Source organism: Drosophila tropicalis, unplaced genomic scaffold (genome assembly GCF_018151085.1).
Source record: "Drosophila tropicalis isolate 14030-0801.00 unplaced genomic scaffold, ASM1815108v1 contig_393, whole genome shotgun sequence".
NCBI classification, from domain to species: Eukaryota; Metazoa; Arthropoda; class Insecta; order Diptera; family Drosophilidae; genus Drosophila; species Drosophila tropicalis.
Window position 1 is genome coordinate 4,972,947 of NW_027172855.1, and position 13,356 is coordinate 4,986,302.

Consider the following 13,356-nt stretch of genomic DNA (forward strand, 5'->3'; position numbering starts at 1 on the left):
AATCGATAACTTCAAGTAAAAAATTCATCTTTAATCTTAATGAATTTTGGTAAGAAACAAAGATTAAAAATTCCATTGTCGGTAGAGTTTAGATGAGTCCCCAAAAATTTTGATTAAATAATTAATATTTAATTTATTTATTTTAAATAACAAGAAAAAAACAAGCTTTCTGGCAACTACCCTTTCTAATAAAATATCCGCTTACCAACACTGCTGTTTACCATATTTCACCCATTTTAAGTTAACCAAGACTGGACCAGCCACACTTGTTAATATGCTTTGGTATAATTTAAATTCAATTGAAATATTTATAAAAATGCATTTATTGCTTTCTATTTACATACATACAACAAATTTTAGATCAGATAGAAACACCTACAATTGGGGAAACTGAAAAAGTAGAGATAGTATAGAGATAAATAGAGTATAGAAGGATTGAGGATACAATGTTGTTGTTGGATATTTTACAAAATAGTTTGTCTAAGAAAGTATAGTCACTAAAATAGAACTATCGAATAGTTCGGATGCAGAATGTGGGTCGTCAATGAGGATGAAATCAGTTTACAGCTTTCTCTCTCTCTTTCTAATTGGCAGAGATCTTTAGTGATACAAGCTCAGGGGCAGAGGGAGCTTGGCAGGAGCCAGCAGTTTGGGTGCCGCATAGGCAATAGGTGCTGGTGCCAGGATCTTGGCAATTGGGGCAGCCTTGATCACCTTTTGACCCAATGGGTCACGACGGACAACAGCATTGAAACCGTTATGCGCATCCGAGGTGTAGTCCACAGTACGAAGATAACCATCAGCATCGATCAGTGTGTATTGGCCCTGAACCTGATCACCCTTACGGGATTCTGTCTGGCTCTTGATATCGCCAGTGTGTTCATCGTGCACGGAGTACGAGAAATCATAGTGAGCTGGTGCCTCCACTTCGACAGTCTTCAAAAGGGGCTTAACAAGCGCCGGACTATGGTAGACTTGGCCCAATGGCAGCTCGATGGCAGCAGCAGCTCCAACTCCCAGGATAAACAGAGACAGCAACTGTAAAAAAAATAATATTAAATAATTTCCTTAAATACAAGTCTTTGCTCAAACACGAACCGAGAACATGTTGACTTGATTGTTTGGTAATTTTTTGTGCGTTGTCTTGGGTAGTTGACTTCACTTGAAGCTCCTGCACTGAACTATGTCGCCAAATGACGCGTACGCAACTTTTATACAGAGTCCATACCTCAATTCCGCCCCTCCTTTCTCCCTCAATATTTGGGCATACGCACCAAGCTTTTGCGAACCGGAATTCCAGCTAATGCAAATTGAAATTTTGTTATCGTTTTTTTTTTTTTTAATTTTTTGTTTAATGTTTTGTGCAAAAAAAAAGGTTACATTATTGCTCTACATACTGTGAGATTGGTGGAGCTTTACTTTTGTTTCTAAACATATTGGACAACTATTCGCGTCAAAGTCAAGTGAAAGTTAACAATTGCTTCGGGTCTTGTAAATGCTTGGATATACATATTTTGATGTCAGACAAATGGGATTATTTCAAGAGTGATTGCTTGACCTTAGAAAGGGAAAAGAAAATTAACTTAATTTACGTTTATTTATTACTTTAACCATACTTAAAATAACTACTTGTTTTTCATTGATAGGAAGTCTGTAGTAGCAAATCAATTAATGATTATTCATTAAGCATGACTTTTATATAGTGCAGAAGGCTGAAATGGACAAGAATAGAAGGGAAATAATCCAATCCAGGATCCATTTAATCAAGGCATTAAAAAACTATGATCCTGGTGGTTATGACTCCATTCAGGCAATAGTAACAAGCTCAGTCCCGACTCCATTTCCAGCCTGTCAGAGATTGGGCTCGACAATATAGGCCCTATGTTACAGGGCCATTTAGTTATTAGAAATGTCCTTAGTTTCTATAAAAAATTCATATAAAAAAGACAAATTTTAACATTGCTTTTGGCTTTTTTCTACCATTTCTTAGGACTATCAATTGGTTTTTATAGCTTAGAAGGATTTTATATACTATTTTTACCTATCGCCTAAAGTTTAATATAACAACTCTATATAAGATTATGTGTAGTCGATGGATATATTTGGGAGTCCCACAATGTTGAAGGATTTGTAAAACAGCGAAGGCCCTTTTCTCTTAAGTATACAGTATACAGCGAGTTCGGAAGATTGGCTTTCAGGTGCCAGGTATTCTCAGAACGTCGATTAACCTAAGTAATGAAGTAAAGAAAGTATTCCACCTGGTTGCTTAGCGTTTCAATACTTTTATTTAAGATATCGAAACACTTAATGTCAAGCTCTTTCATATCCTTAAACCAGATATCATCCATATGAAGAAAGTGAGTTCTTTACAACAACCGCAGACTTTGATCATATACAGAATTCTAGGATACTCCAGATGAGTTTTCACGTGTGTAGAAGGATTATCCCGTTGACTTGCTGTATAATTGGAGAAACGCTTGGGGGCTCCACCAGCTTGGCACAAGTTGAACGTCAGGAGATAATCAATGAGGACAAACAAAAGACCTCAAGGCATAGAAATTCGATTCCATTAATGTATCATTGCATTCGGCCAGCAACACTGATGAAAAAAAAGGCACAAAAGGAATCACAGGACAAGGCTTTGTCTTTGGACTTCCACTCCACCGGAAAAGAAGATATCAAACCCTGTGGTGATACTTGATCCAGGAATAGTCGTGATCTACTAATATTATCTGATGATGATGATAGTTCTTCATACAAATATAAGCAACTACTTACTCTGATGAAGGCAAATCTACAATTCGCTCCAAAGTGGTCAATGAAGAGGATGAAGCCAAACTAATAGAAGCTATGCACGAGTTGACTGCTTTAAATCGAGTTGAGGTGTTTTACGTTTTATGCACAAGAGTCGGTTATTTTGTGTTTCCAAAGTTTTTCATGTTTATAAATTTTGTGTTTGCAGTTGTGTAGAGCAATGTGTTAATACTTATGTGTAAAAAAAAATAATTTTTTATTTATTTTTAGTTTTTGTTCCAGAAAACTAGTGTTGATGTTGATAAGATTCAGACTAAACTGAAATGAAAAAGTCTCTCTCTCTCCGATGTAGAGAAAAATAAAGCGAACAGCCGAAGCAAGGCCTGCTTGATTGTTTTTCTTTTAAATATTTAGTAGACTTACTTTAAGAGCTGAAATTTCGCATGTAGGATTGTATATAGTGCACAGGCTGTGTATCTCGGACTCAGCCGGATCGGACCACTATGTCATATAGTCATTTGGGTGACTATATCATATAGCTCCCATAGGAACGATCGGTCGGAAACAGTGACTTTGATCAACAACTTCGTTATTTGGCAGGCTAAGATTGTAGGCCGTCCATTAAACTTTTTTTTTCCGCTTTGATGAAAAGAGTAACAAAAAACTTGCAAGGGTATACAAACTTCGGCGCGGTCGTAGTTAGCCCCGGCCCTCTGGTTATATTTGTGCAAATTGATTTACGAATGAGAATTAAAAATATTTTGAAACCATCTTCAATAGAAATTAGAACATTTGTGGTCTAAATAAATCTATTATGTATGATCTCAACTTGCTCAGAATTTCGAACCAAAGAATAATTCTGTGACTAACTGTTTAGTAAATTTTAACTTAAGACTATTCTAAATACGCCTATTGATAATACTTTGTTGCGTTTTCAATTAACAGCCCATTGAACATACATATGTGACCAAACAAAAAAGTTGTCACTCTGAAATCAACAGGCATGTGCTTATGTGGGCTGAAGACGAAGGTGGAGTCAATAGATCTTTATCGGCGTCACAACAAACAAATTGCACGTTGACATTCAGACAGCAGCCGTCGAACTAGCCTGATTTGAACTTAAAATTGGGAGGGAAAAAGAAAAAAATTGACAAAAAATGCCGTTAAGAGCTTTGCGAAGTTTTTTCCACTTAATTAATTAACCAAATTGCAACATCCGCCCGCGTGCCGCCCAAGATTGGGTGTCGGTTTCGGGTCTAATCTGGTCTGGGCAGGTGCCGCCGCCTTTCACGCACAGAAAACATAAAGACAAAAAAAAAAAAAAAATAATAAAAAATAAATGAAAAGAAATATTGAAATGCAAACACGTAGGTAAATTCAAAATGAAGTAATATGTTAGCTTTGGCTCGTGGTGCGTATGAATATATCTTGCGCCACATTAATTTAGAACAAGATTACGATTGCCGGTCCAAGTGGTGTCTCCAAATTTCCAGCTTTTGAATTCCTCCTCTCATCTGGCCGCTGCAGCAGCTCTGATCGCGGCACGCCCGCTGTCAGTGGTCATTGCTGGGTGCTGGATACTGGGTACTGGGTACTGGTCGCCCAACCCAATCAACAAGACATATAAATTTAAGTAGTCTCTATAAATAATAAGTTGTGTCTACTTAGCGACATGTACATACACGTAGATTGTATGCGACACAAGCCCATTCGATCTCAATCGTTGCAGGGGGACACGATGATGTGGTCCAGTTGAGTGGGTCGAAGGTGTTTTGGCATAAACTGCCAAATAAACTCAATTCCGAGATGGATTTAATGCCAAAGCATTTCAAGCTAAACCCCAAAATTCAAGGTCAACGAGTAATAACTTATGGCAAGTTTCCTTTCGATTATTTAGACCATTAGTTATACTTATATTCTACTGATCAGCATGAGTTATTAGTAAAACTTTTTAAGCACGAAAACGTTTAAGTTCTTCTGGCTAAATTTGTGTATATACTCAATGTTTTCTTTATATGTACACCACCGCTTAACTGAATAGGTTCTAAGAATATTACTTACATCAAGGAAATGTCTTAAATTTTATGTGTCAAATTTAAAAATATTTCGTCAACTTTCAAAATATATAAACTGATTAATACTTGTTTTTCGAGAATTACATATCAGATACTTATGAATAGACACTCAATGGGATTATTTGAAAAATTACCTATTGCTTCTGTTTAATTTAGTTTGTTTCATTATTAATTATGATGTTTCTTTTCAAATTTATTTTGATAAAATCGATGAAATTTTGAAAAAGGCAAGCAAGTGGGAAACCTATTCAGTTGAGCAGAGGTGTATAGCTTAGAATGTGAAGTTATCTTTCTCTACAATTGAATCTTTTGGGGTAAAATTTGCTAATATCTAAGATAGTTGTCTCTATGATGTCCTATGAGAAAACTTGATGCATATTTTAAACACAAATTGTAATAAGCTTTAAAAATAAATTTTTGAAAATAGGAAAGTTCTTAGTGAATAGCTACAGACCCAAGAGGATGTTTTTTATAAGGTTCTCATAATTTTCTATCCTCCAAGGAGATGTCCTTTGTGAATTCCTAACCTCTTAAATTGAAAAACTTATATCGATTACAATCCGATAAAGTTATAAAACATATTTCAGAATTTGAGCTTTGCATAATTTTCAATATCTCAAAGGTATGCAGATATATCATACCTTAAAAATATGTGTGGTTTGATTGATCAAGATCATTATAATCTGTTGAAGCTGTCCCGAAAAGATTCATAACACTGGATGTTGTTTTTTTTATAATAATTTAATTATTTTTAAGGTAACAGAAACAAATAATTTAAACAAATTTTAGGCATGGCATTTAACTAAATAGCTTAAACCTAACAACAAGAACACTGATACGGTTTTTATTCTCCATCCTAATAGTCCCCATAGCCCCTTACTTGATTGCCATAACCGAAATCTTTCAGATAGTTATCGATGGCCAAGTCAAATGTGGATGATGGCTTATTTGGATTGGGTTCTCCTCCAGCATAGGACTTGGCCTGTGCCTGAGGTTCTTGTTCGGGTATGGGTATGGAATAACTTTCTGTTTGTGTGGGATAGGCTTGTGTTTGACTAGGATAGGATTCGGTATAAGATTCAGTGTAGGTTTCGGTATGACTGGGATATGATTCGGTGTAGGAGATTGTTTGGCTGGGAATTTGAGGATATGGCGATTCGGTATGTGAATACAATTTGGGCTCCTCTAGATGTGGGTAGGGGGGGAGTGGAACTTTCGTATATGGGCGCCGAAGTGGCCACCGATATTTTCTCATCATAGGGCGTCTTGGCCTTGGCTATGGCTAGTCCACCCGAGGTAGCTGCAGCTGCCGTAGCCAATTGCCCACGAACGGGGACCGCTTGGCTCTTAATCGGTTGAACCGGTTGAAGTTTATAAACAGGTGAATAGTAAACCGATGGCTTGGCTTGAGGTTTGACTGGATATCCCTTCCTATTGCCATAGGCTGAGCTCAAAAGGTGAGCCAACTCTTCTAACGTATAGTTAGGAGCATGATTTGCGCTGGGAGCAGGATAATCCTTTCTGGTACCACCACCATTACCACCATAAGCTGTGCTCAACAAATTGGCCAATTCCTCTAGCGTATAGTTGGGAGCATGATTGGGGGCAGCTGGCAATGCTGGAGCTGGAGCTGGAGCCACCGCTGGTTCATTGTAGACTAAGGGGTACGGTTTTGGGACATTAACCACACTATTCGCTCCGTTGCCATAGTTGTTGTTGTTGTTGCCATATTTCTGATAAGTTTTAGGGAAGTATTTCCGTTGATGGATATGTGTGAATTCCAGTTGACCTCCAGGCGCATAGTCACCCGTGGAAGAGATTTGTGTTATCTGCTTCTTGGGGTCCGAAACGGTAACCTTGCGACAGAATTCCTTGCATCCTTGCTTGCACTCACAATAGCATTTCTTATAGGCAGAGGGAGTGGTGTAGGGCAAGGGACTGGGGGTCGTATACGTGGGTGTTGGATAGAATGGTGTAGTTGTTGTTCTACTTGTCGTACTCGTGGGTGGTGCTGGTCTACTGGTGGTTGTTGTAATCGGGCTAGTGGTTGTGGTCACTGTGCTCTCTGTTGTTGTTGTGGGCACATCACTACATGGCACTTGCTCCCACACTTCCTGCTCACACTCAGCACAATATTCCGGAAAGTGTGCCTGTATTGTAACCAGACCGACTAATAAAACCACCAAAATTCGACGTTCAATCATCTGTTAATGAAAGCCAACAAGAAAAACAAAAACAAGTTAAATATATATCACACACACACAGACACTTAATTTATAAAATGGGTCGCAATTTCTTAGCAATTTTCTGATTTCTGATTGATTTTTCACCTTCACAGCAAATAATATTAATATTCCTCAGTTATGTATATATATTTATTGGTATATATAATTGGGTAGAGCTCAGCCAGCCCCAGTTGAGTTCAGTTCAGTCGCGTGCAAATTCTTTATATGGAATAATTGCTGAATAGCTCTTTAAATACGCTTTGCTCAACATTACAATGCGAAATGGGTCGCGGAAGCGTTGACCGCATCACGTTCCAAATGTTGAACATTTAGCCGGGGAATAGAGTGGGGCTGGTGCAGGGGGGACCCCCTCTCGCCAAAGAACTGAACGTACACCGGGGTACGGGGGAGAAACTGACCGACCAATAAACATCAACATGTCATCATAATCGCAACTTTGTTCGTCTCTCTCTTTGCTTCCGTATGTGCATTTCTTTGAGAATTCTTTGATAACTAACCAGTAACCCAGCGCTTCATTGATGATTAATGTTGATCAAACGCTTTCAACTCCTTCAGTTGGATCTGCCAACTGAATATTTTTGGTTTGACCTCTCTGAACATCTGTCATATATGCCGAACCTATGCCAACTGTTGGCTGAATTTATAAAATTTTACAGGTTTTGGGTTTTTGGGTTAATTTCGATGAAGCATTATCTATAAAGTCAATTTATCAATTTGAGTTTTATTCGTTTTTTTCTCCCTCGACCCACCCACGTGCGTTCAGATATCACTTTTGTTTTTGTTCTTTGGCAAAGTAAAGACGAGTATTTTAACAATGTTGGTATTAAGAAAAAGTTCTTAACAAGATAGATTTAGATATTGGAATTACTGGTATTTCATTTTAAGTAAATTGTAACTAATTAAATTTTATTTAGATAATGTCTTAGATAAGTTCATGTTTTATTTCATAACATAATTTCGTTCATTACTTAATTTAATTTATTTTAGTTTTTAATAATATTTAAAAAAAAACTCTAAAAACTAGTACAAGACTAATTACAATTATTGTAAGGCTTAGTATAAGTAGCTATCTTTTACTCTTAACAATTAAAAACTAGAGATTGGCATTTGTAGAATCCGTCCCTGTTCCAGTGGAAGGATTTGGGTGGTTGATTGAACCCCTTCGTGTATTTTTTCTGTATCCCTGATCCTGTCCTTAGTGTAGTTTTATTATATATGCTTAACCGATGTATTTATAAGATCTATTCCCATTTGATAAAACTGTATCAGCTGTTTGATTATTTGGACACGATAGTTGGATTTAATCCTTCTTCAATATTTAGAAATGTTCTCTTGAGATCGAAAACCAGAAACTTTCAAAAAAATTTAAAATATTGGAAAACTACGCATTCTAAATGATTCGTTCGTCTCGTATCCCTATTACTATGTACTTTTAACTATCCTTTGTAAATATAAAGGATTTCTTAATCAATCAAAGAATAAAAGTAAAAAAAAAAACAAAAACAAAAAAACTATTCAAATAAAACTCTCAAAATGTTAAAAATGAAAAACTAATAAAAACAAATTTTTTTTTCCTGATTGGATTATGTAAACTACTAAAATAAAATTCTAATTTTATTAACAAACTATTTCCGAAGCTTTATTATACAGTTCATTAAGCTAATTTAAAATTTAATAATATGTATTTTATGTGTATAAAATTTCTTAAAAATTTAACATAATTTACTGTACACTTATTTGATAAATATTTCGTATCTCGCATTGCTCTAATATGCCACTAAAAAAAGGGATAAGCACTTAAATATTAGAGTAATGAAAGCATTTTAAATTTGGCATCACTTTAACTTAAATTGGCAATTTGACTTTGAAATGGTCTGGCACCTTTGAAAACTTGTATTCTCGGATGTTCAACTGGCACATCAATGTCCACTGGTTGCGCCTGGACAGATGGAACTGGAGTTTCGTTTTCCTTCTTCGGTTCTGAACTGCGTTTTTTTAGTTTTTCCCACTTATCGAGTGATTTTTCTGGGGCCTCGATTGGAACATAGTTAGATGATTTGCTAATCATATCCATGTCAATGGTATCTGTTCCATTTTGGCCACTCGTCAATTCCTTGAGCATCTGTTGATAGTGAGGCTGATCCGCTGTTATGTATTCGGGCTCATCCTCTGGATTCAATATCTGATAGTTGGGTGTGCCCAGTTCGAATGTTGTAACATCGCCATGTTCCACTTTATTCTTCAAGTGCTCGGCACTCCAACCGTATTGCTTCAGCGGGGCCATCCACTTGGCCAATCTGTCGTTCTCTGTTCGAGGATAACCATTGCAGCATGTGATGGCGGCAATGGCTAATAGAAGACATATAATTCCCAGTTGTCGTGTCGTCTGCAGGTGAACCATTTTAGTACTGATTTCTCATTGATCTATTTGGCACCACAATAGAATCAACTCTGTCGAGCTCCGCTGCCACCGTCTGCAATTGGACGCCCACAATGGGCGACAAAGTCGCCGATAGACAATACCAGTCCGTGTCGCTACGTGAGATTAGAGGCATCTAAGCGAGCCATGCTTCTTCGTCTGCAGATAGCATTAGTTTTCATTTATCATTACTGAACCTAATCTAACTATGACACATAAAAATAAATGCAATGAGACATCAACTCTCAACCAAGAATGAATCTTCTTCAATACACATGTGTGTATGCATTCAATTCTGTAAAATTAAAGTTAATTCTATCTAAGGAAATGGAATTATCATCTATTTTTTTCCCCATTAATTCAACTTTTGTGAACTGATAGGAAATGTTGACTGATTGACCTAGTCGGAAAACAATTCGGATGTAGTGAAATGTGAGAAAGTTGAATTACTATACAACAACTACTTCTTATCTACAAAGTTTTGCTTTGTAATTGATAATGCCATATGGTTGGATAGACAGTGTTTGGCTAAGACTGTGTTGGGACTTATCATGGCTATGACTGCCAATTTTCGATATGCAAAGAGCAAAGTCAATTTCTTAGTAAAGTTTTTGAAAAGAATGCCTAATCGATCATACTAAATACTCTATTCATTAGAAAAAGCAAGACCTAAAAGTTTTTTTTAGTTTGATTTGTAAAATTTCTGATATTAAAATGGCTTTATCTAGCAAATGTTGGCAAAATTTTTAAAAAAATTTTCCAAAAGGCTGATAACAGAAAGGGAACCTTTATTATTTAAAAGTTTTTGTGGCTTTATCAATTTAATATTGTCAAAAAAAGTGTCTTCACAATTTGTTATACATATTTTTGAGTGTTCTTTGTACAAATGTTTCGTAATGAATCTAGCTTTTTAATGACATATTGCCTTCCACATTTTCACTAGTCGTCTATAATCTTCCTTACTAAAGCACTTTGTTTGATATAGAAATGCTTTTCCCACATAACAACGAATCTTCTTTATGGTCTTTACAATATGATATGCAATAAATTAGAATCAATTCTATGGAAAAACAGTTACAGGTTTTCCTCTTCATGATTTTAATTGGGATCGCAATGCCAATTTGCCTCTGTTTTTTAGCAGGCTTCTTCTGAAAGCAATTGACTCACCTGGGCTATCAATAAAAGTAAATCTATTTCTGTTTCTTGCAGACCTAATACAATCTTTTAACTCTGTCTCGCTGGACATACATGTACGTATGTAACTATACTTTGTATGAATCTCCTTGTATATTATGATCGCAGAGGCTTCTCTTCCTGGGACCCTTAATATAAAACGCAGTCTGTCAATAAACTAATATTGTTAACTTAAAGTTGATCGAAAACTGAATTTGAAAAAGTAAATTTCTCGGGGCTGAGAAACTTCTGGGATCTCGGGGGAGTAAATCTTTTGCAAATATTTAGGTATGAAATTGTCCTTTTTCGCTTTTCACTCCTTTTTTTGTTTTACAGGCAGATAAAGTAACTTATATTTAGTTATAATAAAATTCTTCAAAAACCTCTAAAGAAAACAATTTGTAAGATACTTTTGTGTTCTTCTGGCGAACAGATTGAAATGTGATGCATCTTTTATTATGTTAATTATGATTAATGTGTTGTTTGTATGTACAAGTAAAATGAACGTAAGATTACAACTTAAATTCCAAGTGGCAAATGCAAATGGGGCTGGGGCAGACGTGGACATGCTGAGATGTTAGAATGTTAACTAGTTCGATGATGTGTTTGAGGATGAGTCAGTTCGTGTTCCTGTTTTTATATTATTAATATTTATATTGAGCCGTTGGTCCTGATACCGATACATAATTGCCGACTGCCAAATCCTGTTTCAGTATGGCCTTGGGAGCTGAGGCATAGTGAACCAATGGAGCCACCGGTAGCACAGGAGTTAAGATCTTGGCAGATAAAAGCTTCTTGGGTGCCTCTGGTAATGGAATCTTAATATCGGTCGGCTCACGCTGAACAATGGCCTCAAAGCCACTGTGATCGTCGGCTCTGTATTGAACAATTCGCCTGTAACCATCGGAATCAATTAGCTCATATTGTCCCTCGACTTTGTCATCCTTGCGTGTCTCTTTCTGGCTCTTAATGTCCCCGGTGTGAGGATCATTGACAGACCACTGGAACTCATAGGCAACTGGTCCATTCTCTGGAGCTGCCAGAAGTTCGATGGCACTAATACTGCCAACCAGAGCCAGGCACAAACAGAAAATGTAGCTAAACTAAAGATCACAATAATAATTTTGGATTCACTAAAGTTGTATATCCTTGTAACTTACACTTCCCATTTTACTAAGATCCTTTTTGTAGTATTTAGTTTGGTTTTAAGCAAAGAGTCTAATGCACTCGTCGAATATCGAAATCGTTGTAATTAATCTGCTTATAGTCCTCATCGTTTTTATACTCCACTCCAATTTCCATGTCTCAATCTTGTGGATGTGGCAATTCTAGCCAAATGGCATTTGGCACGCGTCTCCGAAACAAGATCTATTCAAAATGCATTCAATTAGAGCGCACTCATTAAGTGAGCCACCAAAAAAATTGATAATTAAACACGAAATTTGGTATATGTATGTATGTGGGCATGTATAGAGAATTGGTTAATACCCTGTATACATAGATATATTCTGAAATGGTCTCTGATATATGCATTAAGCTTACACATTGCCTATCTTAACTCTAAGTCTAACATAAGTATCCAAGAAATAGTATTTAAATTAAATTTGTTTATTGTCAAATTCCTAATACATCAGTTGATTAATTGATTGAGCTCAAATTAAAATTAATATTGGTTAATAATGTCTCTGGGAAACAAATGTCATCAGTTTGCTATGATGAATGGCAATGGAAAAGAGGTCGTTGCTTTCTGGTTTCTTAAATTCTATACTCTATTGATAGGGGTATGTTAATTTTATTGAAAATGAGCTTAATAATCTGGTAGAAATAAGCTTTATGTATATATGAAAACTCAACTAAATTTGCAAGGGTATTTAAATTTAGACACGACCAAAGTTAACTCAATTTTCTATTGGCTAAATTGTGCCAAGTGTTTTAGTCATAACTTGTTTTTGCTGATTTTTGCTAGCCATTAACAAATTTGTTTAATTAATTACCATTAGACTAGTTTGTCATTCAGGTACATTCCTTGATAATAAAACATGTTTTAAACAACAGGATCCTTGGAGTCCTATTGTCCTACAACCATTATACATATTAAACCATCCTTTTTAGAAATAAAAAATCCTTTCAAGAAATTTCTGCATGTACACTAAGCAAACAAGTTTCTTGCTTCTTTCTATTTCAGTTTATTGAATGATGAAATCTAAACCTTGCATTGAATATTCTTGGTGAAATCTTTAAATCATGATTTTATAAGTTTTATCGGAAATCTATCATAATTAAAGCATCTTATATGTATCCTGTACGCTTAGAAAGGCCAAAGGATTCCTTTTTGAAAGTCATTTAATTTAAAAAAAAGTATAAGAAACTTTTTTGATAGTTGTTGTTAGTTATTTATTAGTTGTAAAGTTCTAAACTGCTCCTGAATAGAAATAAAAATCAGTTTCTATCAAAAAATAGTTACAAGATTTGGTTACAATTCGCACTATATATATGTAAGATCCTAAATACCAAAAATATTAGTCAATATATTTCTTTACATTATTGTTAGTTAAAGCTTTCAGAAGTATTCTTTAAAAGTTGTGAATATCTGGTAAAAATTTAGTTTGTGAAACATAATTTGGTCTTGGAATCGTAAGAACTTTACTTGTCCAATTTATTTAAAATCTTGAATTTCTCAAAGTACCCA

The 13,356-nt window shown here is 35.7% G+C and overlaps 4 protein-coding genes and 1 long non-coding RNA gene across 5 annotated transcripts; all 5 read right to left on the bottom strand.

The window, feature by feature from the left end:
• Positions 1 to 600: 600 nt before the first annotated feature.
• On the bottom strand, positions 601 to 1,141 carry Cpr30F (Cuticular protein 30F). Its single transcript, XM_068284785.1, has 2 exons — positions 1,099 to 1,141; positions 601 to 1,038 (listed from the first exon to the last, which is right to left on the bottom strand). Exons 1-2 carry the CDS (start codon positions 1,105 to 1,107, stop codon positions 601 to 603), a joined length of 447 nt encoding a protein of 148 aa, XP_068140886.1. The 5' UTR covers positions 1,108 to 1,141.
• A 1,121-nt stretch (positions 1,142 to 2,262) lies between these two features.
• LOC137573028 (uncharacterized) lies at positions 2,263 to 3,079 on the bottom strand. Its single transcript, XR_011031775.1, has 2 exons — positions 2,779 to 3,079; positions 2,263 to 2,722 (listed from the first exon to the last, which is right to left on the bottom strand). It is a non-coding gene; the product is annotated as an uncharacterized lncRNA (long non-coding RNA).
• A 2,472-nt stretch (positions 3,080 to 5,551) lies between these two features.
• LOC137572661 (uncharacterized) lies at positions 5,552 to 7,292 on the bottom strand. Its single transcript, XM_068284418.1, is given in 3 exon segments — positions 5,552 to 6,030; positions 6,032 to 7,033; positions 7,160 to 7,292. Coding segments are annotated over 2 exon segments (1,347 nt in total). The 5' UTR covers positions 7,160 to 7,292; the 3' UTR covers positions 5,552 to 5,685.
• A 1,623-nt stretch (positions 7,293 to 8,915) lies between these two features.
• Positions 8,916 to 9,476, bottom strand: LOC137573003 (uncharacterized). The gene has a single exon (XM_068284865.1). The coding sequence runs from the start codon at positions 9,474 to 9,476 to the stop codon at positions 8,916 to 8,918; it is 561 nt and encodes a 186-aa protein (XP_068140966.1).
• A 1,744-nt stretch (positions 9,477 to 11,220) lies between these two features.
• Cpr30B (Cuticular protein 30B) lies at positions 11,221 to 11,902 on the bottom strand. The gene is made up of 2 exons (XM_068284881.1): positions 11,828 to 11,902; positions 11,221 to 11,770 (listed from the first exon to the last, which is right to left on the bottom strand). Exons 1-2 carry the CDS (start codon positions 11,834 to 11,836, stop codon positions 11,312 to 11,314), a joined length of 468 nt encoding a protein of 155 aa, XP_068140982.1. The 5' UTR covers positions 11,837 to 11,902; the 3' UTR covers positions 11,221 to 11,311.
• Positions 11,903 to 13,356: the final 1,454 nt, after the last annotated feature.

Coding starts and splice junctions, on each gene's coding strand:
- LOC137573003 (XM_068284865.1), bottom strand. CDS start 9,476: ATGGTTCACCTGCAGACGACACGACAACTGGGAATTATATGTCTTCTA.